The sequence below is a fragment of the Lynx rufus genome, unplaced genomic scaffold (genome assembly GCF_022079265.1).
Source record: "Lynx rufus isolate CCGP_SWC_20201006 ecotype Redwood Valley unplaced genomic scaffold, mLynRuf1.p SCAF_10, whole genome shotgun sequence".
NCBI classification, from domain to species: domain Eukaryota; kingdom Metazoa; phylum Chordata; class Mammalia; order Carnivora; family Felidae; genus Lynx; species Lynx rufus.
Genome location: NW_025814824.1, coordinates 40,894,300 through 40,918,743, shown reverse-complemented (window position 1 = coordinate 40,918,743; position 24,444 = coordinate 40,894,300). Strand labels below are relative to the sequence as shown.

The window sequence follows — 24,444 nt, the reverse complement described above, 5'->3', positions numbered from 1 at the left end:
ATATATATAGGTAGGCTACTCTCAAAACAAAACAAAACAAAACAAAAACAAACAAGAACAACAACAAAAACTGCCAGAATTCTCTAGGGAGAAGAAAAAAGAGAGAGAGAGAGAGAGAGAGAGAGAGAGAGAGAGAGAGAAGCAAACCAAGAAACAGACTCTTAACTATAAAGAACAAACCAATGGGGGTGCCTGGGTGGCTTACTAGGTAGAGAGCATCCAGCTCTTGATTTTGGTTCAGGTCTTGATCTCAGAGTTCGAGCCCTACATCAGGCTCCACACTAAAAGTGCAGAGCCTGCTTGGGATTCTCTCTCTCTCTCTCTCTCTCTCTCTCTCTCTCTGCCCTTCCCCTGCTCTTGCTGTCTTTCTCTGTCTCTCTCTCTCAAAAAAATAAATAAATAAATAAACTTAAAAAAAAAGAACAAACTGATGATTACTGAAGGGGAGTTGGGCAGGGGAATGGGCTAGATGGATGATGAGTGATGGGTATTCAGGGGGGCACTTGTGATGAGCACCGGCTGTTGTATGGAACTGTTGAATCACTAAATTCTACACCTGAAACTAGTATTACACTGTATGTTAACTAACTAGAATTTAAATTAAAACTAGGAAAGAAAAAAAAAAAGCACCAGAAGTCTCCAAAGCTTTCTTTTTTTTTCAAAATTTTATTTAAATTCCAGTATTTCTAGACATAGTGTGACAAGTTTTCTATCCGAAAGTCAGGGAGTTCATCTTTGGCTTACTCAATATATTCAATACAATTTAGATCTTAAAGAAAAAGGATTGTGAATCCATAGCTCAAATCTGATGCTACGTATTTGAAAGTTGCTGAGAGTATATCCTCTCATAGTTCTTCTCACAGGAAAAAAAAAAAAAAAAGAATTTGTGACTAGGTATGGTTAACCAATATTATCTAGGGGTACCTGAGTGGCTCAGTCGGTCAGCCATCTGACTCTTGCTTTCAGCTCAGGTCATGATCTCATGGTGGTGAGATAGAGCCCCACGTCAGGCTCCACACTGACAGTGCAGAGAGTGCTCAGATCCTCTCTCTCCCTCTTCTCTCTGCCCCTTCCCTGCTCATATTCCTTGTCTCTCTCAAAACACATGAATAAACTTTAATTTTTAAAAAAAAAATGTTAACTAGACCTGCTATAGTGATTATTTAGCAATAAATATTAATGTTGAATCATTGTTATACACCTGAAATTAATATAGTATTGTATGTCAATTATGCCTCATTTTTTTTTATTTTTTTTTTTAATTTTTTTTTTCAACGTTTATTTATTTTTGGGACAGAGAGAGACAGAGCATGAACGGGGGAGGGGCAGAGAGAGAGGGAGACATAGAATCGGAAACAGGCTCCAGGCTCCGAGCCATCAGCCCAGAGCCCGACGCGGGGCTCGAACTCACGGACCGCGAGATCGTGACCTGGCTGAAGTCGGACGCTTAACCGACTGCGCCACCCAGGCGCCCCTATGCCTCATTTTTTAAAGAAGTGGCCGGCATACGGGGCACCTGGGTAGCTCAGTTGGTTAAGCATCCGACTTTGGCTCAGGTCATGATCTCACAGTTGGTGAGTTCCAGCCTCTCATTGGGCTCTGTGCTGACAGCTCAGAGCCTGGAGCCTGTTTCAGATTCTGCGTCCCCCCCTCTCTCTCTGCCCCTCCTCTGCTCGTGCTCTCTCTCTCTCAAAAATAAATAAACAGTAAAAATAAATAAATAAATAAAAAGTGACTGGCATATAATAGATGCTCAATAAATACTTATTAAATGAATGAAAAAGAAACTGAAGCTATGAAGATAGAAGGAACTTAAGTACTTTGTTTTAGGAGTTTTTCCCCCAGTTTTATTGAGAAATGATTAACATACATCACTGTATAAGTTTAAGGTGTAGAACATGATGGTCTGATTTACATATACTGTGAAACAATTACCACAATAGGTTCAGCTAACATCCATCATCTTGTATAGATACAATAAAAAGGAAAGAAAGAAGAAAAAACAAAAATGTTCTCCTTGTAAGAATGGGAACTCCTGGGATTTACTCTCTTAACACCTTTCCTATACCCCACACAGTAATGTTAACTGTAATCACCATGCTATACACATCCCCAGGACTTATTTATCTTATAAATGTAAATTTGTACCTTTAACCACTTCCTCTGATTCCCCCTCATCCTACCTTCCAGCTCTGGTAACCACAAGTCTTATTTCTTTGTCTTTGAATTTGGTTTTTGGTTTTGGTGAGGGGGTATTCAGACATAAGACAGATTGCACAGTATTTGCCTTTCTCTGACCTATTTCGTTTTTTTTTTTCTGACCTATTTCCTTTAGCATAACACTTTCAAGGTCCATCCACATTGCTGAAAATGGTAAGATTTCCTCATTTTTTATGGCTAAACAATATTGTATATATACCATAATTTCTTTATCCACTCATCTGTCAATGGACACTTAGCTGTTTATATATATTGGCTGTTGTAAATAACACTATGAACTGGCAGGTGGGGAGCAGATATCTTGTCAAGTTAGTGTTTTCATTTCCTTTGGATATATTCCCAGAAGTGAAATTACTGGGGGCATCTATGTGGCTCAGTCGGTTGAGCGTCCAACTCTTGGTTTCGGCTTAGGTCATGAGCTCATGGTTCGTGGGTTCAAGCCCCATTGTCAGGCCCCGTGTTGGCAGCATGGTTCCTGCTTGGGATTCTCTCTCTGCCCCTCCTCTGCTCACTCTTTCTCTCTCTCAAAATAAATAAATAATCCTTAAAAAAAAAGAAGAAGCAAAACTGCTGGATCATATGTTTGCTCTATTTTTAGTTTTTTGAAGATCCACTATATTGTTTTTCATAGCGGCTATATCAATTTACAATCACACCAACAGTGCACAAGAATTCAGTTTTCTCCACCTCCACACCAGCATTTGTTATCTCTTGTCTCTCTCTCTCTCTCTCTCTCTCCATATATATATTTAAGTAAATCTGTACACCCAACATGGGGCTTGAACTCACAACCCTGAGATCAAGAGTCACATGCTCTTCTGACTTAGCCAGCCAGGCGCCCCTGTTATCTCTTGTCTTTTTGATGATAGTCATTTTAACAGGCATAAAATGACATCTCATTGTGGTTTTGACTTGCATTTCCCTGCATGACTATTGATGTTGAGCATCTTTTCATGTACCTGTTGGCCTTTGGTATATCTTCTTTGGGAAAATATCTATTTGGGTCCTTTGCCCATTTCTTTAATTGGGTTATTGGGGTTTTTTGGATTGAATTATATCCATTCTTTATATATTTTATATATTAACCCCTTATAAGACATACGGTTTGCAAATATTTTCCCACTCTGTAGTTTGTCTTTTCACTTTGTTGATAGTTTCTTTTGCTGTACAGAAGCTTTTTAGTTGAATGTAGTCCCACTTGTTAATTTTTTATTTTGTTGCTTGTGCTTTAGTGTCAGATCCAGAGAATCTGGATCAAGACCTATGTCAAGGAGCCTTGTTTTCTTCTAGAAGTTTCATAGTTTCAGGTCTTATATTTAAGTTGTTAATCCATTTCAAGTTAATATTTGTGTGTGTGGTCCAGTTTCATTCTTTTACATGTGAATATCCAATTATCCCAGCACCATTATTGAAGACACTATCTTCCCTCTGTTGAGTATTCTTGGCTCCCTTGTCAGATATCAGTTGACCGTATGTGCTTGGGTTTTCAGTTTATGCTTTTGGCTCTAGATTCTGTTCTATTGGTCTATTTGTCCAGTTTTATGTCAGTACCATACATTTTGATTACTATAGCTTTATAGTATAACTTGAAATCAGGAAGTCATGACGCCTCCTGCTTTGTTCTTCTTAAGATTTCTTTGCCTTTTTGGAGTCTTTTGTGGCTATACATTTTGGCTTTTTCTACTTCTACTAAAAAAAAAAAAGCCACTGGAATCTTGATAGGGATTACATTGAATCTGTAGATGGTTTTTGGTAGTATGGATATTTCACCAATATTAATTCTTCTAACCCATGAGCACAGGATACCTTTCCATTTATGTGAGTCTTCTTTGATTTCTTTCATCAATAACTTCTAGTTCTCAGATTAGAGACCTTCCCTTCCTCGGTTAAATTTTTTTTTTTTGTATTTTTTTTCAATATATGAAGTTTATTGTCAAATTGGTTTCCATACAACACCCAGTGCTCATCCCAAAACATGCCCTCCTCAATACCCATCACCCACCCTCCCATCCCTCCCACCCCCCATCAACCCTCAGTTTGTTCTCAGTTTTTAAGAGTCTCTTATGCTTTGGCTCTCTTCCACTCTAACCTCTTTTTTTTTTTCTTCCCCTCCCCCATGGGTTCCTGTTAAGTTTCTCAGGATCCACATAAGAGTGAAACCATATGGTATCTGTCTTTCTCTGTATGGCTTATTTCACTTAGCATCACACTCTCCAGTTCCATCCATGTTGCTACAAAGGGCCCTATTTCATTCTTTCTCATTGCCACGTAGTACTCCATTGTGTATATAAACCACAATTTTTTTTATCCATTCATCAGTTGATGGACATTTAGGCTCTTTTCATAATTTGGCTATTGTTGAGAGTGCTGCTATGAACATTGGGGTACAAGTGCCCCTATGCATCAGTACTCCTGTATCCCTTGGGTAAATTCCTAGCAGTGCTATTGCTGGGTCATAGGGTAGGTCTATTTTTAATTTTTTGAGGAACCTCCACACTGTTTTCCAGAGTGGCTGCACCAATTTGTTCCTCGGTTAAATTTATTCCCAAACATATTATTGTTTTTGATACGCTTGTATATGGAATCAATTTCATTATTTCTTTTTCAGAAAATTCATCAGTAGTGTCAGGAACTCCTTTGAAAGAGTTCTGAAGTGTTTCCAGGTGTTTGCAGATTGCTCTTTCAAAGAAATAACAGAGAATTTTGTATTTGGGGAATACTAGAAAAAATATAAACATGAAGAACATAGAAGCTCACTTGAATAGATGAGCAACTATTAGGTGCAAAGCTGTTCTGACACTTATCCAGAAAACTTGCACCAGCATCCATGTGTACACAGAAGACCACAATTACATGTCACGTATGTGACAGGTCTCATGATTACTGGTTAGCAAAGATGAGCACAGGCTGTATCTGGAGATAGCTGCAACAACTGTATTACAATGGGAAAACATCAGTGATTTCTATCAGTAACAAAGTCACTGTACAGCTAATATTAGCATAGTCTGTCATCACCACTCATAATTGAAGGAAATGTCAAAGTTCGGTTAGTGGTTAGTGAAACAAGATGCAATTTTTTCCATCCAAATCCACTGACGCACCCCTATCCCTGCTCCCAAATTCTGACCATGGACCCTTTTGAGAAGGGTTCTGTGAGCCCAAGGTTAAAAGACCTCTTATCTAAGGAATATGTCACCCAATTATAAATCTATATCCTTTAGCGTCTGCCTCTGTGTCAAAGTAAATAATAAGAAAGCTGCATAGGGAACTGTAATATAACACTATGCCCTCAGTTTTCACTGAAGATGATATAAGTAACACTGACAAGAAAAAAACTTCTGCATCTTCTACAAAGTAGCTTTTAGAGATAGAAACTGTGATGTTATTCAATATTTCCAATATGATAATCCATGTAGTAAGCTCCTCCTAAGGTTTAGCAGCAAAAATAGTTTTTTCCATATATTTGGAGACAGAGAGCATCTCACATCTGGGGAACAACAAGCAATTCAGTTCAGCTAAATTGCAGGTTTATTAATGAGAGTACTGGGAGGTGAAGCTATACAAATAGATGAGAATCAGTTCAAGAAGGGTCTTGTATACCTTGCCAAAGAGTTAATTCATACAATAAGAAATGAGGAATAATGCTGTTGCTGATACTGAGGCCAAAGATATGCAATAGATCAAGCACTGTTTACATGCATTAACTCATTTAACCCTTACAATAAGCAGCAAATGAGATGACATTAGTATGACAGCCATTAAAAATAAGAAAAAAGTAACAATGAAAAATGACTACAAAATGATCCAGTCACATTGAAATACATACAAAACAACTTGAAAGATGTACACATCAATATTGATCATATTCTTAGAGATTACAAGAAATTTATATTTATTTCCTCATACTCTTCAAGGCTTTATAAATGTTTACAATACACTCGTGCTACTTGCTACTTCCTTGTTACTTCTACAACCCTCCTCCAAATTATTTCTTTGCTAAATATGAGATAGATGACAGATAGATAGATAGATAGATAGATAGATAGATAGATAGAATGGCAGTGTATCTAAGAATGGACACCCATTAGTAGGTTAAAAGGGGAACACCTGTGGGGCACCTGGATGGCTCAGTCGGTTGAGCTACTTCAGCTCAGGTCATGATCTCACACTCCGTGAGTTTGAGCCCTGCGTCAGGCTCTGTGCTGTCAGCTCAGAGCCTGGAGCCTGCTTCAGATTCTGTGTCTCCCTCTTTCTCTGTCCCTCCCCTGCTCATGCTCTGTCTTTCTCTGTCTCAAAAATAAATTAATAAAAACATTTAAAAAATTTTTTTTAAAAAAGGGGGGAACACCTGCAAAAAATATGGAGCTAAAGCAATAGTGATGAGGCTAGAATAAAAAGCGGACTAATAAAATATGTAAAATATAGAGCATAAGAGTAAGAATAAGAGTAAGTTAGGGAGACTCCCAGGTTTCTTTTTTTTTTTTTTCAGTTTATTTATTTTGAGAGAGACAGAGACAGTATGAGCAGAGGAGGGGCAGAGATAGAGGGAGAGAGAGAGAACCCCGAGCAGGCTCCACACCATCAGTGCAGAGCCTGACATGGAGCTCAAACTCACAAAACTGTGAGATCATGACCTAAGCACAAACAGACACTTAACTGACTGAGCCACCCAGGCTCCCCGGCTCCCAGTTTCTATTTTAACGACTACTTGGTGGATGTCCATACCAATTACAAAGACAGAAAATTTAGAAGGGGGTTTAGGGACAAAGAAGATGATTAAATTTTGGAACATGCTGAGTGTGAGGTGTTTTTAGGATACCCACAGAAAGCTAGATATACAGCGTTTAAGCAAGACAGGGAGGTAGCCTCCAAAACCTCAGAATTTCTGCTGTGAGTAGAGTGTCTTTGTTATTCGTGGTGGGCCCACAGGACCACACTTCATAGCTCATATTAATGGGCTGACTCATGGTGGGCATCTCATACTTTATGCTAACAACATGACTAAAGGTAAGGACTGGCCACGTCAGAAACACCAACAATGTGATTAGAGGTTGGGGCTTTGAGCCAAGGTAACATCAGCTCAACCTCCACAGAGGGGAAGGGAGCTGGAGACTGAGTTCAGCAACACAGCCAACAATCCAAATAATCATGTTCATATACTGAAGCCTCAATAGAATTCTGGACATTGAAGTTCCAGTGAGCTTCCCAGGTTGGTAATACTCCATATGTACCGTCATAAATCGATAGCAGGAGGCTACCTTGTCCCAAGGACAATGGAAGCTTGATGCCTGGAATCCTAGACTTTACCCTATGCATCCCTTCCTTTGGGTCTAAATTGTTTCAGTTGGCTATAATAAAAAGGTAATCCTAAATACAGCACTTTCTTGAGTTCTAGGAGTTTCTAGCAAATTATGGAACCTGAGAGAATTCGTAGGAGCTCCTTAACTCATAATCAGCTGGCGTGAAGTGAAAGTGGCCCCAGGAACTCTTAAACTTGTAGGTGGGGTCTGAAGTAAGAACAATGTGGGGACTGTTCCCTCTGCCGGTGCAATTTAGCTGGACACCTTTGCATTGTATGACTCCATTTTTATGAAATGCTTGAAAAGACAAAATTACAGTGACAGCAAAAAGACTAGTGGCTACCTTGAGCTAGGAGTATGTAGGGGTGACTTCAAAAAAGGTAAAGAAAATGTTCTAGGGGCGCCTGGGTGGCGCAGTCGGTTAAGCGTCCGACTTCAGCCAGGTCACGATCTCGCGGTCCGTGAGTTCGAGCCCCGCGTCAGGCTCTGGGCTGATGGCTCGGAGCCTGGAGCCTGTTTCCGATTCTGTGTCTCCCTCTCTCTCTGCCCCTCCCCCGTTCATGCTCTGTCTCTCTCTGTCCCAAAAATAAATAAACGTTGGAAAAAAAAAAAAAAAAAAGAAAATGTTCTATATATTTTCTAGTATACATTCTAGCATATACATTTTTTTAATCTATTCAATTTTACAGCTAAATGATTAAACTTTATTATACATAAATCATATCCCAATATGTCTGACTTAAAAAGAAGAGACAGAGAATTCTATGTCTGATATTATTGAGAATGTTAGTCACTCTATCACAATGTCCCTTTTGGTTAAGAGCTACAGGACAAATTCCTATCTATTCTTAGTCCAAGGACATTTTTATTTCTTCTAAATTTCTGGTTTTTCTTTAATGACATCATTGACAATTGAATCCTGAGACCTGAATTTGAACACAACTATGCAGGCCATCATAATTGGCTTTTTCAGCACCATTCCTGGTTCAAATTTGCTTCCACTTTCTCTTACTCAAGTTTTAATGATTATCATACAGTCATATTTTACAGGTACCTTTAAATGGCCATAATTTTCTTCTAGAACAAGGTGGTGGTAAAATAACATTTCTAAATGCATATCTAGTATTTTACTATAGATTTGAGAGGAAATTTTTTCCTCCATTCTTTTACAAATATCTGAAAAACTAATTATGCTGCTTTGTTGGATAGCATCTGGATTCGCAACCTACCCTTCTAAGAAAAGGCTTCAGGCTCTTAGAAGTTTCCTGCAAAGTACCTGTAAATTGAAAAATATGCTGAAGGCTCACCTATATTTCTTAAAATAATTTTGATTTTGTATACTATTTTAACATTATTAACAAATACATGCTATGAAAGTTGTGACACTGGAATTTTACATAGTCATCGGCATTCTCAATGAGAAATTACCCATTCAAAAATTGTTCTTAAAAATTATGATAGGCAAGTAAATTTTAATTTGAAAAACAAAGTATGTGTCCACTGTAAAATCATTTCATCTTTCCTGTGCACCTGAAATTTTTGATAATAAAATGTTTGAAAAAATATGGGAACATGAATAATAAAGAAAATCAAAAAATTAGAAGAAAATTCAATAAATCAAATGTGGATCCCCAAAACAGACACTTGTAACTGAAGTATCAAAAATGATACATACAAAAGTCTCTACACGTACTTGTTCCAATTTCAGATATAAGTTGAAGTTGTATAAATAACAAAGCCCTCTAAGTTGCTTCTTCTCAAACTTTACTGTGCATGTAAGTCATCTGAGGACCTTATTAAAACGTAGATTCTGATTGAATAGTTCTGGAGTAGAGTCTGAGATAATGCATTTCTTTTTTTGTTGTTGTTCTGAGATTAGGCATTTCTAACATATTCCTCGTTAATGCTGATGCTGTTGGTCCACAGACCACACTTGAAGTAAGAATGCTCTTTTTATTATTTTTTAGGAATCAATAAAACCCTAGTTTTATTTATTTATTTTTTAAATTTTTTTCAACGTTTTTTATTTATTTTTTTTTGGGACAGAGAGAAACAGAGCATGAACGGGGAAGGGGCAGAGAGAGAGGGAGACACAGCATCGGAAACAGGCTCCAGGCTCCGAGCCATCAGCCCAGAGCCTGACGCGGGGCTCGAACTCACGGACCGCGAGATCGTGATCTGGCTGAAGTCGGACACTTAACCGACTGCGCCACCCAGGCGCCCCTATAAAACCCTAGTTTTAAAATATATATAAAATAACTACTTATTAACAGAAATATCTTTATTTTGCTTTGAACTTCCTACAAGTGAAACCTCAGTGTTATGCCAAATACAACCCAGATTTCTAAGTTTTGCCTGAAAGAGTTGTTATGACCTCTACAAAGTTAACTCAAAGTAACAATGAAAGAAACTTCTGAGTAGTCATAGCAGGGGCATGTATACTGGGGTCGTCTATCTTCTGGATAATTATGATTCAACTATGGAGGAAATATGTAACAGAATGTATGAACTTACTATTCATATTCATCTACTATTTATTCAGAGATTATTCCATGCAAATCAGCGCACTTGTTTCTAAAGAAATTCAGGCTAGACCAGACATACGAAATGTTAGCTATCTAAAGAGTTCTTCAGTCCATTCACATAATGATTGATATCCCAGCTCTTCAGTGGAAGTAACGTTCTCCCCTGTTTGAGGTAAATGATCTCTTGCAGGCACACCATTTGGATACCTGGAAGAGGTAATTTATCTCAAGTGGGCAAACACTTTAATGAAAGCAAGAAGGTTGCCACCTGTCCAGTATTTACAGAGGCAAACTAGAAACTGGGGTCTCTGCCCACTGCCTGTAAATACATCCTCAAAGTTAAGAAGGTAGCAGAAGCAGCCACCCTTAGCACTTTCTGAGCAGTGAATTCAAGCTTTATCGCTCTTGAACTTCCCGTTTCATGAAAGGCATAAAGTGATATACCAGTTCGTGTGAGATATCAGAACACAAAAAGACAGGTAAAACAATAAACATTTGGTTGGCAATTACATATACAAGAGATTTGGCTGAGAAGGTTACATTCACACCTAATAACTCTATAACTGAGGAACTCTTCTTAGCCCAATTCCACAGGGGAAGAGGGGAAGACGTTGAGGCCGAAAGGGAGCGAGTACCTTTCCCAATGTCACACACAAAGTTAAGCAGTGGGACCCAGATTCGAATCTAGAGCCCAAGTTCTTAATTCATACTCTACTATGTACCCTAAGTGTTTAATTTTCCCTCTTCGGTAAAATTTTTCTCTCCTATATAATTAACAGTATGTGTATAATTCAGAACTTACTCTAAAAAGATAGGTACCTAAAAAGAGTATTTTTAAAAAGAATAATATACTTTTTTTTTTACCTTGTAACAAAGATAATACAAGAAGTGACACAGTTACTATTAAATATATTTAAAAACTACTACTTGATATTGACACACAGTACCCGTTTTCCTGAGGCTTAAAAAAAAAGTGACTGATGCCATCAATATATAGTCTTGACATGTAAAATGATTTAAATTTTCAGCAAGTGCTTCAAAACAAGAAAATGAAAGAAGGAAGGAACAGAAAAGAAAAAATATGGCTCTAAGAAATAACTTTTTTTCATTTCAGGATTTTCAGATTATTTCCTTAATAAACTTTACCAAGATTTTGCCATCTCAATATCCCACTTGGTTGAAAGAATTAAGATACTACTCATATTAGGTGATCCAAGAGACAATGAATCAATTACAAATCAAAGCTGAACTCATATTCCTGATAACTGTCCTGCGATGAAAAGATCCTATTATGAATTGGTTAAACAAATTATGAAATGCTCAACTCATAAATATTACCCAAACATTAAAAATCATTCCCCAGGGACAACTGGGTGGCTCAGGTCATGATCTCATGGTCTGTGAGTTCAACCCCTGCATTGGGCTCTGTGCTGACAGCTCAGAGCCTGGAGCCTGCTTCAGATTCTGTGTCTCCCTCTCTCTCTCACTGCCACTCCTCTGCTTGTGCTCTGCCTCTCTCTCTCTCTCTCTCTCTCTCTCTCTCTTTCTCTCTCTCTCTCTCTCTCTCTCAAATATAAGTAAACATATATATATATGTGTGTGTATATATATGTATATATGTATATATATGAACATTTATATAATATATAATAAACACATATATACATGTATACAATCATTCCCTAGAAGAATATTAATAGAAATGGAGAAAATCCTTCAAAAGCATGACTTTTTTTAAGCTAAAGCTATTATAGCATGCCATAAGTGAAACACGGCATCATTTCTGTGATTTTCTTGCCAAAATTGCATGAACTGAATCTAATCATGAGGAAACATCAAACAGATCAAAACTGAAGGGTATTTTACAAAAATCAGTCTGTAATCTTCAAGAATATGATGGTCAAGGAAAGACTGAGGAACTTTTCCACGCTGAGGGAGATTAAAGAAACGTGACTTAATGCAACACATAATTCTAAACCAGATCCTTTTGCTATAAAAGACATGGTTGGGACAACTAGGGTAAGTCAAAGGGGGTCTGAACGGTTTCCTGACGTTGATCACAACCCTCTGGTTATGTAGAAGAATGTCTTGCCTGAAATACATGCTAAAATATGAGTAAGTAATGGGCATCGTGTCAGCTACTTGCTCTCAAATCATTCAGCAAAAAGAGTCTCTATTGTGTATTTGCAACTATTCTGTAAGATTAAAACTATTTCAAAATCATTTTTTAAGTTCACTTATTTATTTTGAGAGACAGAGAGAGAGAGAACGAGAGCGGGAGGGGCAGAGACGGAGGGAGAGAGAATCCCAAGCAGGCTCCACATTGTCAGCGCAGAGCCCAGTGTGGGGCTCGAACTCGCAAACCGTGAGGTCATGACCTGAGCAGAAATCAAGAGTCTGACATGTAACCGACTGAGTCACCCAGGCACCTCTCAAAATAATTTTTTTAAATGCAAATATAAAACAGTATGTAGCTTATAAAGAGCTCACCAAACTCCACACCCGAAAAACAAATAACCCAGTGAAGAAATGGGCAGAAAACATGAATAGACACTTCTCCAAAGAAGACATCCAGATGGCCAACAGGCACAGGAAAAGATGTTCAGCGTCGCTCCTTATCAGGGAAATACAAATCAAAACCACACTCAGGTATCACCTCACACCAGTCAGAGTGGCCAAAATGAACAAATCAGGAGACTATAGATGCTGGAGAGGATGTGGAGAAACGGGAACCCTCTTGCACTGTTGGTGGGAATGCAAATTGGTGCAGCCGCTCTGGAAAGCAGTGTGGAGGTTCCTCAGAAAATTAAAAATAGACCTACCCTATGACCCAGCAATCGCACTGCTAGGAATTTACCCAAGGGATACAGGAGTACTGATGCATAGGGGCACTTGTACCCCAATGTTCATAGCAGCACTCTCAACAATAGCCAAATTATGGAAAGAGCCTAAATGTCCATCAACTGATGAATGGATAAAGAAATTGTGGTTTATATACACAATGGAATACTACGTGGCAATGAGAAAAAATGAAATATGGCCTTTTGTAGCAACGTGGATGGAACGGGAGAGTGTGATGCTAAGTGAAATAAGCCATACAGAGAAAGACAGATACCATATGGTTTCACTCTTATGTGGACCCTGAGAAACTTAACAGGAACCCATGGGGGAGGGGAAGGAAAAAAAAAAAAAAAAAAAAAGGACGTTAGAGTGGGAGAGAGCCAAAGCATAAGAGACTGTTAAAAACTGAGAACAAACTGAGGGTTGATGGGGGATGGGAGGGAGGGGCGGGTGGGTGATGGGTATTGAGGAGGGCACCTTTTGGGATGAGCACTGGGTGTTGTATGGAAACCAATTTGTCAATAAATTTCATATATAAAAAAAAAATACATCCTTAACACAACAATAACACTATTAGAAAAAATAAAATAAAATAAAATTAAAAAAATAAAACAGTATGTAGCTTATGGTAACATTGATATCATTTGTTAGCCTGTTAGTAGATGGATGAGCAGGTGGTAGGAAGGAAGAAGGGAGGGTAAGAAGAAGAAATGCAGGGTGGTCAGACAGAAAGGCAGAGAGGCAGAGAGGAATAAAACAGATCGGAGTAACACATAGCAATAGAAAATAATTAGTTGTCTAAAAATGCATACAGGCAGACGTGTGTACTACATTCAGGAATGTAATACACTACTTTCATGATGAGATGGGTTGTAAGGAAACAGGTTTTTTTAGCGCCCACTATATGCTAGGTACTGTTACAAAATGTTCAACAAGGGTTATCTCATTAAATCCTCATAAAAACCAGGAAGATAGTACTATCTACATTTCTAGGTAAAGAGCCTGAGGTCTAGTAACAAAGTAACTTGCCCAGTTTCACACAACTAATAACTAGCAGAGCTGCAAACAAAATCAAATCTGCCTGGTACAAAGCTAATGCTCTTTCTGCTATATGCTAATGCTTATCATATATTTAGGTTATTCGTACACTTCAATTATAAACTCAACATGACTATGTAAGCTGTTACAGCTTTACATTTATTACCCTAACTATTATCTGTTAATAACCTCTCATGTACTTTAAGTGTCTGAAAATATTTTCCCATCCTTTCTGCTAAGGTATCAGGAAATTTCTACTACTAGGATACCCATGAAGATGAAAACACATTACCTGGAAAAGGTAATGCGTTAACTGGTCATCATATTTTGAATGAATTATTCTATGAGCCCAGCTTGTCAAGTCGCCTCTGCAAAAGGAACACACTGATCATTTTTGTACTAGTCCAATAACAACTCAATTGTTTACCTGTCCAACCATATTCTTCCCTATACTCTTCAGGATTTCAATACATCAATTATTCTCCCCCTCTAAGCAACTATCACTTAACTCTTCCCTAATTACTTAGTGTTCTTTAGCCAACAACACTTAAAGGCTTCCTTAAAGGTGAGTTTCCCGGGGCGCCTGGGTGGCGCAGTCGGTTAAGCGTCCGACTTCAGCCGGGTCACGATCTCGCGGTCCGTGAGTTCGAGACCCGCGTCAGGCTCTGGGCTGATGGCTCGGAGCCTGGAGCCTGTTTCCGATTCTGTGTCTCCCTCTCTCTCTGCCCCTCCCCCGTTCATGCTCTGTCTCTCTCTGTCCCAAAAATAAATAAAAAACGTTGAAAAAAAAAATGAAAAAAGAAAAAAGAAAAAAAAAAAAAAGATGAGTTTCCCTGAACTTGCTCTTTTCTCAAGCCATTAGAGGTACAACCAGATTCTAACAAGGCAGCTCTGTTCCTGGAGGGAGGCAAGCATTTAAAGACACACCATTCTTGGTCTACCTTCTCCTTGATAAGTCTTACCTACACATATTTTTATTAGGGTCTCAAATAATCACTGTGTCAATATCTTAACTTTAAGATATTACAAGGGTCCACTTTTGGAAAATGTGCTCAGGGAGATCACTGTCTAGTTTTATAAAGTCTCTATAATCTGATCGCATCCAATGTTCTACCTTTTCTCCCACGATTCTCCAATATAGTTATAACAGAAAATACATTTTAGTAATCACCATGTATAAGCCAGATATGCTAGGCATGGATTTCCATTCCATCTCCTCAATGTCCCTCTTCCCATTCTGTGCCTACTCCCACCTCTGCATTTCTGCTCAGGCTCTGCCCTCCATCTGGATGCTGTCCCTCCTATGTAACTTATCTATCCTTCTAGGCCCAGCGAAGGCCTTCCGTTAAGGCTCCCTGAGGCCTTCCCAATACTGGTAAGCCCCCACTACGCTGTACCTATCTTGGATTCTTACATTTAAAGCCAGTATTTCCTCATTCAATCTTGATTACTTTCTGCCTAAAGTTATTCACGAATTGCCAATCTTGTTCTATAATCATTATGTATATTTTCTAGATGTCCAGATCCAAGTCATATATGTTTCTTTCATCTCCTGAAGATATACAGCACAGTGAAAAGAAAAAACAAATAAATAAAGTAATATACACAGGATTGTAGCTTAAGAAACCAATCTATGTTAAGTGTTCACACACCTACAAGAATATGATGAACACAAATAATCTGTTTTTCAAACTAACTCCAATAACTTTTATTAAGTTCTCTCAAGAATGTTAATTTTCCTCTTAAGTTATAATGCCAACATTCTTAAAATACATTTTATTTAGAGTTTTATTTCAGACTTCAAACCCAGTACATTGACGTTTTGCCAAAATATTAGAGATGAATATTGATTACCAACATCAACGTTGGTACACAATTAAAATTAATCTTTGCATCATAAGTTTCCCACTATAAGAACATAAAATTAATCTTTGCATCATAAGTTTCCCACTATAAGAACATAGATTTAGTTATCAGAAATCACAAGAAATGATCTATATGTATATAGCAGAGTTGTCTAAAGAATTAAACTACATCCCAAATTATTACTTCATTAATTTTTACAACATTCCACAAGGCAGGCAAGTATTATCAAATCCATTATATTATTTTACTATTAATGTGTCTGAAATGGCCATAATTAGTCCAATGACATAGCTTAACCAGTAGGTAGGTGTATGTTATTCTTGAGAAATTAGTTTTCATTGAACTTTTCATACAAACATATCCTGCAATCTGAGTCATTAAAAAATAAACTGAATTATTTATTTATTTATTTATTTATTTATTTATTTATTTATAATGTTTACTTATTTTTGAGAGAGAGAAACAGAATATGAGCAGGGGAGCAGCAGAGAGAGCGAGAGGAAGACACAGAATCTGAAACAGGTTCCAAGCTCTGAGCTGTCAGCACAGAGCCTGATGCAGGGCTCGAACTCCAGAACAGCAAGATCATGACCTGAGCCAAATTCAGACACTTAACTGACTGAGCCACCCAGATGCCCCAGTAAACTGATTTTTAGACCTTTGGAAATCACTGATTTTAGGTGGTTCCACACCTGGTAGAAACAGACTACTCAAATTAACTCTATTGAAAATTAATTAGGAAAAATAAAAACATATCACCAATGAGAAGTTTTCTACTGGTTCAGTTATTCCTCAAACTTCTAAAATGTATAGCTAGAAACAGAAATGAAGGAAGACTAAAACATTTGCAAGAACATTCCCAGTATTCATAAAAAAAAAAAAAAAAGTTAATGATGAGATTTCCTTTGGAATGTCAGATCCTAAAAGGAAACAATAAGGTGGATACATTCACCAAGAAATGTCATTTAATTTCCCCATAAATTAAGACAAAATTACCCACCAAAATTTACATTAATTCTCTCCATCATTAAATAGAGATTTAATAATCTCTCTGTACCTGAATGGAGAAAGATGAAAACAAATGTATTTTCTTCCTAGATGGTTTATTAGAATTCGAACTGTAAAGCATTTCTAGACATTTGCAAGGACCTAAAAGAGGGAATCGTACCTGTTTTACTAATAACTTCCTGTAACTCGGCCATAGAAGTGATGATTGCAGCCAGAAGGTCAGAACTGGTAAGCCAACTAAGTGCTTGCAAACAACGTAACTGCTCCTTTTGGTGCCCTGCAAGAAAAGAAGATCCATTATGCGATGTTACAAACTTTTAAAATCCATGTTTAAAATTCATAGCAATGTTTGGCTATTTAGGAAATAGACCAAAACTTGTAGGCAGAACTTTGCCTAGTGTGGAAAAGTCTACAAGAAATGTTAGATTTGACTGACAATTTATTTATATATATAAATTAAGTGATGTCAAAAAAAAGAGAGAAGAGTTTTTTCTTTAGTTCTACTTATATTACTTAACAGCTTGATTTTTTTATTTAAAAAACTTTTTTTAATGTTTATTTATTTTTGAGAGAGAAAGAGAGAGAGAGCATGAGCGAGGGAGGGGCAGAGAGGGGGGTAGACACAAAATCTGAAGCAGGTTCCAGGCTCTGAGCTGTCAGCACAGAACTGGACACGGGGCCCCAATTCACGAACTGCAAGATCATGGCCTGAGCCGAAGTCGGAAGCTTAACTGACTGAGCCACCCAGGTGCCCCCTTAATAGCTTGATTTTTAAAGTTAAAAATTGAAATCACTATTTCCTCAGAATAGTGAAACTTTTTTAAAAAAAAGTTAACTGGAAAATTTACATCTGTCTCATTTCCATTCAATTCCTCAATAGATTTTTAACTCTGATCATCTTATACTGACTCATAGAAAGTAAAAACAAATTATACTGCTAATTAATTTTAAATAGGGGAGAGTCTCTGGATTGACTTAATTGAAAAATCACTATATAAATTCTCCACTTTACTGTGAAAAGAGCATTCAAATATAATAAAGCTGACTATATATACATATATGTATATATACATATATATACATATATACATATATATATATATATATATACACACACACACACACATAAAGCTAGGCAAAGTTGAAATTATATTTGCCACTTTCTTTAAATTTTAATGTTTATAACAAGAAATCAAAACCTAATTTATACATAAATATACATTTCTCCATACCCACACACATATCTACAACACATGAGAGACTATGTTACATGAGTTGACATATTAAATGATTTTTCAAGTTTTTACACAATGGCTAAGCCTGGTCACATTGTATGTCCTTACACTCAACTTAGATTTTTAAAAGCTTAAATTATCTTACTTGGAAATTTATGCTTGTCTTTGGGCTCTCCTGTACACACCAACATGCCTATGCCTTCTTTGAAGCTCTCCATCCAGGTAAAAAGAGAGGCACATGATTGGCCCAAAATCTTGAGCCTATTTGCTGCCAAAATTGCAATTACACCTTTCCGGAATACACGTATCATCAGTCCTTTGAATGGCCTTTTCTTCATCTTAGCTTCCTCTTGCTTCTTTTCCTCTACGGTTGACAAAGCCTGGGCTAGAGTTCTGACTTCCAGTTTGAACAACTCAAAGGTGTTGAACTGCTCCTGGAGAAAATCTCTCTGTGTCGATAAGGCACATGACCGGCTATAGAGAGGATATAAGGCACCGGCCATCAATGCACAGGCTGCCAGCAAGGATGCTTGTTCCCTTTGAGTCTGTGATAACACAGTTTTGAAGCGTGAATTTTCGAGAACCATCTGTTCGTGTGACTTCTCAATACGGTTCAACTTTTCCATATTTTTTTCAGCAATTTCTTGAAATTTCTATAAGAGAAGTCAAATAAAATATTTTAAACAACTAAGCATTTTATTACTTCCTCTTTGTAGAAAGAAAACAAACTTTTGCTGACAACTAATTCTTCCTCAAAAGACCCATGTTCTAAATATCCAAAAAATATGTATGATGGAGCAACAGGTTAGATCTAAATGCGCATGTTGATCTAAACATTTTTTTTAACATTTACTTACTTTTGAGAGAGAGGCAGAGCATGAGTGGGGGAGGGGCAGAGAGAGAGGGAGACACAGAATCTGAAGTGGGCTCCAGACTCTGAGCTGTCAGCACAGAGCCCAATGAGGGGCTCAAACCCATGAACTGTGCGATCATGACCTGAGCTAAGTCGAACACTTAACCGGCTGAGCCACCCAGGCGCCCCTAAATGTGCATGTTGATTTTTAAATCCTCTTACACAGAAACTTTACATAACATAGAACACATAACTCTAAAAGTACTTCATGAATTTCCCATACACCTATGCAGAAATACACATATTTAGAAAAAAGAATTTCTCCTCTTCCATTCCTCACTTTTATTTCCCGCTTTTTAAACAAATTACATCAGCAGTAGAGGTTTTCCTATATGTGAAAAGACTTTACTTTTTGCCAGAATAAGCAAAGGGTTAAATCAACAATATAACAAATAGCACTTGACTGTCTGCCATTTACTGGGTGAGGGGGGACTGATTCTCGGGTTAAAATCTCTCATTTCAGCTCTTTCTTACCTTCCTGAGACAGCAGACTGAACAAAGCACAGCCCCGGTGGTGGGAGGAGATAACTAACTGTGAGCTGGGCCTCAGCATCTCTCTGATCCTTTTTCCCTCATCAAGGAATTTGCAATCCAAAACAATTTGAAACACCAAGAAATTTTAACTATGGACAACATATTTTAATTGCTAGAAAATAAAATAGTTCTCTATGAAATCTTATGCCTGATCATTAAGGTAGATCAAATTTCAGAAGATAACAGATAACTGAGGTAGAGTAAATTTCAGAAGATAACAGATCCCAATTTCCTTTACTGATTCATTTATCATTCAATAAACATTTATTGACTAGTCACTAAATTCCATGTGCTAGGAAAACAGACAAGCAAATCAATTACTGTGGTGTAATGCTGCTATCAAACTATGCCAGACTGCCAGAGGTACCCAAAAGGGAGTTTGCACAAAACGATATTGACAGGCTTTTGGAGGGATAATGACAAAGGACAAGTGGTGGTGAGGTATGTAATAGAAAGAATTAAAAAAAAAATAGTGATAAAGTGTGGCTCCATAGCTACCCTAAAATAATTTAATGATCCGAGTTGGAGAAAATCACACAAACCCTTGATGACTCCAAAAGATTTGTTGTCAAAGCCTACCATGGACAATGTTGATAGGCGGTAGCCAAAAGAATTCAAACTTGTGGAAATACACTGCTAAGGAAAGTAACTCTTGTACTAAATCCAACCCCAAGCCTAGCGGATGAGATTCCCAATAAGTGCACGGTGAGTAGAAGAAGGCCCTCAGAGGTACAGTCCTGAGCACAAATGAATTAAAGAAGTACACAAGAAGCCACTCTCTGAAGGATTCAACTTCTTGGATGCCTTCCTTTGGGCAGGAGAAACACTGTATTTTAGACATGGTTTTAAATGTTTCTATACTATAGGGGCTCCTGGGTGGTTCAGTCAGTTAAGGGTTCGACTCTTGATTTCCACTCCAGTCATGATCTCATGGCTCATGAGATTGAGCCCTGCGTTGGGCTCTGTACTGGCAGTGCAGAGCCTGCTTGGGATTCTCTCTCTCTCTTCCTCTCTCTCTGCCCCTCCCATGCTCGCTCTCTCTCTCTCTCTCTCTCAAAATAAATAACCTTAAAAGAATGCTTAAGGGGCGCCTGGGTGGCGCAGTCGGTAAAGCGTCCGACTTCAGCCAGGTCACGATCTCGCGGTCCGTGAGTTCGAGCCCCGCGTCAGGCTCTGAGCTGATGGCTCGGAGCCTGGAGCCTGTTTCCGATTCTGTGTCTCCTTCTCTCGCTGCCCCTCCCCCGTTCATGCTCTGTCTCTCTCTGTCCCAAAAATAAATAAACGTTGAAAAAAAAAATTTTTTAAAAGAATGCTTAAAAAAATGTTTCTATACTATAATTGTCTTTATTTACTCCGACTCTTCTCTAAAGTCTGAACCAGCCATATCTGTGGTACTACTGTGAAAAAGAAAGGAATAGGGAAATAAAGGAATTGTGGCTTGCCCCCAACCACATCTCCACCCATGGCCAAGCAGTGGTAGCAGTATTTCATCACCGGGACTGTGTCCCAGAGCTCCATGCAAAGACACTTGTAAAGGAAATGGTGTCCCATTGGGAGTAGCTGAAAGAAGCAAGAAACTCTGAGAAGCACTAGCCAGGTGGACTGCTTGGAAGCAGATGTGAGACACCCCTTTAAGAAGGCAACCTTTAAGAAAAGGGAAAGCTGACCTGCACTGTAGCTAAAGAAAGCAGAAAGACCGGTATGTGGAAGAGTGAGAGCAAGAAAACAGGATAATGTATTCTAAGGAAGTACAAATAATTCAGAACGCCTGAAGAAAAGAGGACAATGATGGAAAACTGACAAGTAGGTGGATAAAAGATGATAAAGCTAAGGAATTTAAACTATCTGGAAAGCCATGAGAAGCCATAAAATCCTGGAAGTCGCCCTGCTTTAGCTAATGGATGGGAGAATCAGAAATATTAATAAAGACCGCCATGGGTAGCAGTAAAGTTGCCGGAAGTGGAGATGGAACAAGAGGAGCAAACAGAATTTACAAAGGCTAATTCCATATTTTCTCCAAAATCAATTCCACCAGTTCAATTAGAGGGGAAAACAGGGAAATTATAGACAATCCAAGATAAAAGAGTCACACCGGTTACAGCTAGGTAGTAGAAATAAACATTAACCTAATCAGGTTCCAGGTGGAACATAGTCACAGATCTCAAAGTCTGAGGCAGAAGTGTATTTTCAACAAAAAGTACTCTTCTGTGAATGAAAACAAATGGTGAATAGATACATCTGCTAATGATATTTTAAATGTTTCAAAATAGCATGTGAAGTCATTGGGCAAAATCGAATGGGTTGTTGACAGAGAGCTGAAAGTATATTTACCATACCGGAATTAAAATTTTTAAAGTAAATTAAATAAAAATTTTAAAATTTAAGAAAAAAAAAAAAAAAGGAAGACAGCTGAAAGTAAAGCAAGCCTGTTCTGGAAAAGAGTTAGCTGTAGCACATGACAGATCTACCGAAGACAGCTAGCCTACTTCAGAGCATCAGATTGAAGCTAACAGCGTTTTAGAAAGGCAGCCAGAAACAGGTAGTCCTGGAATGAGGATGACAGAGTAACCAAAATGTGGAGAGAAATGGATAAAAACCTGAACTCCATTACCCAAAACACCCCACTTCTCTCGACAGACAGAAAGCCAGGAACAAGCTGGAATGTCTTAAAAACAGAATTGGGATTCCAGACTTACACAGCCAGTTTTCGTTTTAGGCTGCCTGCTAGAAGTAGTGGCAAAGTACTAAAGCAATCTTTTAAATTCTCATGTCTTTCAAATCCTCGTGTCATTCTATGGCCTCCAAATTTTGATCATTTGTAGCGATTATATATTTAGAAGTGCTTAATTAAGTGATTAATATTAATTACTACCACGCTTCATGATTTCTCAGAGACTCAGATGCCATTCACAGATTGGTGAAACAGTAAAAATAAGACTAAGAATATGTGTGAAGTCTGTTTATAAATAAAAATAAACAAACTCAAAAGACTATTTAATTGTCTAATAACCATCTGCTGTCCCCAGCCATTCTTGGTTGAAGTAATTATAATCAAGACACCTAGTATCGATTGTTATTTTTTAAAAAAATCAACCAGACCAATATTCAACTAGATAACTAGAATTTATTAGCAGGGTGAATTAAAGATTTAAAAATAATGAAGTTAAACATTTAAAGTTTTAGAGCTCTTATCGACAAATATTAAGTTAGCCACACAAAATCCTCAATAACATTAATACTTAATGCAAGTTTTGTTCATTTCTTAACAATTACATTTCTGCATCCCTGCTGTCTCCACTCAAATCTAGAACCACAGATCTGACTTCCCGGTAAGCATCTCCACTTAGCTACCTCACAGCCATCTCAAGCTAAAGTATCCAGTCCAGTACTATTGACTTGCCTCCTAAACGCGTTCATGATAGTCCTCTTTATGTCAATACATGGCACCAACATCCACCAAATTGTTCAAGTCAAAAACTTTGCAGTCAGTTTTAATTCCTCCTTTCACCTTATCCTCTACCGTCCCATATCAAAGCCATCAGCAAGCACCATTGGGTTTACCTATAAAATACGCCCTGATCCGTATCTACTGCTATGCATCCTACTTCCAGCTATTCACCACCAGCCATTCATGCCCCCTTCCATGCGGCTGTCAGATTATGTCCATCCGATCCTATTGTTTAACATCTTTGTCCTTCCTGAACCAAGGTTCCCTCCTCAAGTCACAACACTCCCACATGCCTTCTGCTGTAAAGGCTTCACCTTCTCCCACAATCCTCACCCTGATGATAAAGGGAGAACGGTCTTCTTCTTTACTATCCAGACACAAACCTCACCACTCTTCACAATTTAACCAATGCTGTCTAGCATTCCCAGGTCTTTTCCTTTCCAACTCCCCTAACACTATTCAAATCCTAGCAATCATCAGAGCCCATTTCAGGGTCTATCTATTCCATGACACCTTTTCCTATAATTCTCACTCATGCTGACCTTGACCTTCTCTGAACTTAATTATATGACTCACACATTTAATTCTGACACTGCTACTTACTTATTTCATGTATGCATATCTGTTCTCCCTCAAATGCAATAGAATGCTAGTTCCTGGAGGCCAGGAAGTATTTACTGCAGTAAATATTCTATTTACAGTGCTCTATACCCTGTAGGAATTTACTAAATATTGAACAAATTAAGTAATCCTTTATAAGATGTTCCTTGGTGTTTACCACAGTTTTTTTTGCCCATAATAGGCACTGACTAAATACCCAATGAATAAAAAGCTTTATAAATGTAAGGCGAAGAAAAATATAATCTGAAAAAAAGATATCATTTCTAAATATAATTTGGAACTTATCAACATGTCAGAATTCTTCTTTAAAATTAATTCTGATATTCCACAGGGATCTTCAAAGGTGCTGCATTATTTACTGTGAATTATTCTTGAAGAACAAAGCTTGTTTGATGATAACAATGGAAACAGCCGTAAGAGCAATTTTTCCCTTAAAAAAATCTTATGTTCTTTACCCAAGGAGATTGAAGGCCAATATTTTTAAAGCAAACATTAGGAATATCGCCTTCAAATGGGACAAAAGCATTCCTAGGACTGAAATAAGCTGCTCCTTAGTGTGTTTAGTTTCAAAAATAATATTTGCAAATTCCTCCAAAACAACACTCTTATCTTGAAGAATTAAAAAAAACTTGCAAATATAGTATGGATATCTTTTACATAGATTTCTTTGGCATATCAAAAATACGATACAGTTTCACTAGTTTTCCTCTACTGTCTGATAAATTCAAAGTGCATCCAAAATGGGGGGGAAAGATACCTCTTTTGCCTAATCACGCACCTACTTCCTGAAGCACACAGGCTCTGTGGGACGCCTTACAGGGTTCCATGAACTTTGAGACTTTGGACCAGAAATTAGATACTTCCCTAGGGAATAAAATTCTTTTTTTATCACTTT

The 24,444-nt window shown here is 37.8% G+C and overlaps 1 protein-coding gene across 1 annotated transcript in view; it reads right to left on the bottom strand.

Moving 5' to 3' along the window:
* The window catches only part of CCDC171 (coiled-coil domain containing 171), a 310,063-nt gene that overhangs the window by 149,291 nt on the left and 136,328 nt on the right, over positions 1-24,444 (bottom strand). The window contains exons 17-18 of the mRNA XM_047064791.1: positions 18,179-18,686; positions 16,959-17,075 (exon numbers count right to left, since the gene is read on the bottom strand). Coding sequence (XP_046920747.1) covers positions 16,959-17,075; positions 18,179-18,686 — 625 coding nt within the window. The remainder of the gene's footprint in view (positions 1-16,958; positions 17,076-18,178; positions 18,687-24,444) is intronic.